Here is a 3,995-nt window from a genome sequence, read left to right on the forward strand (position 1 = left end):
TTTCAGCTCAGATATGCCGACCAAAAGCATTTCCCCTTGTCGGGGGGAGCTGCACTGCATGACATCAGGCAAGATACATTTCAACGTTGAAAGTGACCAGCAGCACACTCAACTTTGCTTAGCACACTGGATTGGGATTTCACTTCCAGAGAGCACAATTCTAAGTCATTGGATTAGAAAGCAGGTCTCATTCTGTGAGCTACCAGAGACCAGCTTGTGTCAGCCAATGGCCATGCCAGCAAGACCACCACCCCACAGTAATCACCCTATTTCTGAACCCAAAAGAGGATAGCATTTGCAACGTAAAAAAGAGAGATGTTTACACTGACAGACCATAATCAAAACTCTCAAGAGGATTTTTACAATGCATAATTACAAAGCAAGTTGCCTCTTTGCAGATGCAAGAGACTGCCTGCAGATATTGCATGTTGAGAGGGCATTTAAACTACTAATTCCTACCATCAAGATTACAATTCCAAAACATGTCCGGATCTGGTATACAAACAGCTAGTAGGGAAAAATGGCTAATATCAAACCTTAAGCGGCACCATGAACTACCGACCAGACAAAGGAATTGAACCCAGCACCTTGCCTGCAAAGTTAGCTGCTGGTTGGGATACCTACCTTAAGAGAAAAACTAAGAAATGTGGTCAATAGAAAAGTCATTTGACCTGTCATGTACCAGGACATGACTGGGTTGGCCATGTTTGACCTTAGATCTCAATGGGGACAGCAGAGGGTTTCCATGCTGACAGTCCTTCAACTATACGACCCTTCCAGCCTAGGAGCATCCACTTGGAACCATCATCCACACTGAAGTCCTTATGGTAGCAGGCCTTGACAACATCTTGAGCTTTAGAAAGCATAGATTGGTCAAGAGGAAAGGACTCAAACCCTGCCCTTTGGAAGCGGGCCTGCCATTGCCGATAGGTCTCAGGCCTCTCAACTCTCTCTGGGCCCTCACAGGCTACCACATTGAGTATGTCTCGCCCCAGACACTCGCGCTCAATCATGAGTCTCTGCGGGTTTTCACTGTCAGCAACCGTGGTGTCTATCATGTCAAACTTGCTGGAATAATGGTAGAGGGCCTCTCTAAAGCGAGACACAAAGAAAGGTACATTGAAGCCTGCATTCATGATTGCAATGAGGACCATGTTGGGGTTCAGGCTACGTATCCTGCTCAGCACCTTGCGCCGAGGGCTGGCACTTATGACTGTCTCATCCATGAGATGACGAAGCCTGTGGATGCAGTTCACCACAAGAATCTCACCCTTCTTCAAGTTCAGGGCAGCAGGCTCTATATCCTCCCACTTGCTGGCTATGGCATTGTACTGAAAAGGCACATTGTAGGCTCTAGCATACTCTGCCAATCTCCTGCCTGTCTCTTCTACTCTCTCTGCAGGATTAACCCCTGGCTGGGGAAACTCTATCCCTGTGATGCGAAGAAAAGGAGGACCCCCTTTGCGCTCTGCAAGAGCACTAATCAGACAAGGCCACTGCACTCCATACAAGATCCCATAGTCCACAATGTGGACCCTAGAGGCTCCCTCTGCAGCCTTGAGAATGCTTTGGTTTGCAAAGAAATGTGCCAGCTTGGAATAGGGGCATACCTCCACCATTAGACGGAACGCCTTGAGCATATTGGCTGCAGAGGGCCTGTTATTGGACATTGCTGTGTACAAACGCGCTCCGGTGCCAGAGAGGCGAGCTACCAGCCCTTCTGTGAAATAATGGGCAAGCCTCTGTGCTGCACTACCATATTGAGAAGTATGCTGCCGGAGCTCCTGCACTATTTCGTTGGCTTTTCTCAGATTGTTAGCTCCGATTGCTTGTGCACAATCCACCAACAGACCCCTCAGATCGACTGGCTCTGGCTTTCCATTCCTCTTTGCATTTGCATTCCGGGCATGCTTCTTCTTAGCCAAGCACTTATCGTCTGCTGGAGACCAATCTCCATAGATCTTGGCATGCTTTTCTGCATTGAGATCTTCATTCTTCACAAATGAAACCCGCTGCTCATCAGCCACCTTTGCAAGTGCATCGCTAGGTTGAGACTGTTTTCTCTCCTCAATAATCATGTCAGATATTGCCCTTTGGAACCCATCCTCGTTCAGAAAAGGAAGAAGGTTGCTTCCTGCTGTGTTGGGTGGAAGCTCCTCCGACCGCACCTTCTGGAAACCACCAAATCTAAGTTCCGAAGGAGGCAGAGGTGGAGAGGGCGCTTCAAAATAGAGTCCATTTCCAGGCATCAGATCAACCTGAGATTGCCTGTGTTCAATGGCCTGCAGAGCTGGAAAACTGGGGAGGGAAGACGCCATGGAAGCGTGGTTCTGAGCAATACGCTCAAGCAGACTAGTGGGGGAGTCTTGTGAATAGGGACTGCCAGAAGAGGACGAGTCCAAGGACCATACCTTCAGATCTTGTTCTGAGTTACTGGAGCTGCTGGACTCGACAGGCCATGTCCACAGCTTGGGATCTTGCTCGAAGCCATTGAAAACGGTGCTTGTGTGCTCCAAAGGCCATGATTGTGCTCCTGCACCGTCTTCTTGAGGGGGGTCTGCAACCAAAACCTGGTCGATCCAACTGTAGTCTTCCGTGCCGGGCTCTTCTTTGATTTTCCCAGGTAGAGAACCAAGGCCAATTAGGCCTGAAATCTGTTCTTCGCATGGGCTCTGTTCTGTGCAGTACGAAGACTGAGGAGATGACTCGTCCCCTAAGACTTGGTAGAAGCCATTGACTACGGCTTGGTAGGCCGTGCACTCCTGCCGCATGCACTTGCGATCCTCCATCTGCTCGTCCATAAGCATGTCGCTGATGAACTCCAGAACAGGGTCCATGAGCACATCGTCCGTGGCCGGATAAGCGGCCGCGGCGGTGGCAGCAGCAGGAGGTTCTGCGGCTGCCATGGTCCGCTGGTTTCCAGGCATCCATGGATCTGAGGATGCAGAAGAAGGCCCCTGATATGGAGAGCGTGAACCACCCCATGAATCAGAAGAAGAGGAAAAAGAGGAGGAGGACGAGAAGGAAGAGGAGGAGGGGGAGGGAGTAGGAAGACCTCTTTCCTCCCAGGTTTCGGAGAGAGCGGCTAGCTCCGACTGCAAAGACGGCCACGATGTGGAGTCGGGGGAAGGCGCGGTGAACCAATCGTCCCCAGACGCCGACCAAGTTGTGAAATGAGGCGGCAAAGGGGGCTGGGCAGGAGAGGGAGAGGGAGAGGGAGAGGGAGAGGGAGGGCTTCGCTTGTTGAGCTGCGTGAGTAGCCATGCCTGCTGCAACTGCAACGACAGAGGGGTCTCCATTGGAGGCAGGGAGGGAAGCTAGCTAGATGTTCTCCTGAAGAGAATTTGACCTCCGGTTAGCGCATTTATCGTCTTCGCCTTTCCTTCCGCCCCAAGCTTCCTTTTTTTCCCCAAGAAAACGTGCGGCAAAAGATGGTCCAAGCCTAATGGAATCTGGATGCTCCATCGAAGCTTCCGCTCGCTTATGGAAGGTTAAATCATCATGGCAGGTGCAATTACCACGTCATCAACGGATTGAAACTCTAATATCACCTCTTCTGACCCTGCCGGGAATATTGAGTTTCCTAATGCAACGTTTAGGTCTTAGAATAACCTGGGTTAAGTATCTCCGTAGATCAAAAAAAGTCGACGTTAAGCGGTTTCCTAATGCAACGTTTAGGTCTTAGAATAACCTGGGTTAAGTCTCTCCTCTTTAGATCAAAAAAAGTCGACGTTAAGCAGTCTCGTCTCGTCTCGTCATCTCATTTGAAAGACACTTTTGTGTGTGTGTGTGTGTGTGTTTACACACATACCCTATTTTTGTGGATGGCCGGGGAGATTTCCCGTCCATCTCTAAAGTTAGCATCCGCACGTGTGTACACACCCGATTAAACTCAAAAAAATTTGGCTAAAATTATCTTGAATAAAGCCGATGAAATTTAGTTGTAAAATCACAAGAATTCGATTAATGGAAACCACTTACACTCTATCCTTCTC

General features: G+C 49.5%; 1 protein-coding gene across 1 annotated transcript; it reads right to left on the reverse strand.

The window, feature by feature from the left end:
• Nucleotides 1–335: 335 nt before the first annotated feature.
• On the reverse strand, nt 336–3,567 carry LOC147604464 (scarecrow-like protein 14). Its single transcript, XM_086794912.1, has one exon. The coding sequence runs from the start codon at nt 3,297–3,299 to the stop codon at nt 714–716; it is 2,586 nt and encodes an 861-aa protein (XP_086651038.1). The 5' UTR covers nt 3,300–3,567; the 3' UTR covers nt 336–713.
• Nucleotides 3,568–3,995: the final 428 nt, after the last annotated feature.

This window comes from Cibotium barometz, chromosome 61, assembly GCF_041138505.1.
Source record: "Cibotium barometz isolate CiBa-2024 chromosome 61, ASM4113850v1, whole genome shotgun sequence".
Classification (NCBI taxonomy): domain Eukaryota; kingdom Viridiplantae; phylum Streptophyta; class Polypodiopsida; order Cyatheales; family Cibotiaceae; genus Cibotium; species Cibotium barometz.

Bases quoted from the DNA above. Each gene is read 5' to 3' on its own strand.
- LOC147604464 (XM_086794912.1), bottom strand. From the start codon at position 3,299: ATGGAGACCCCTCTGTCGTTGCAGTTGCAGCAGGCATGGCTACTCACG.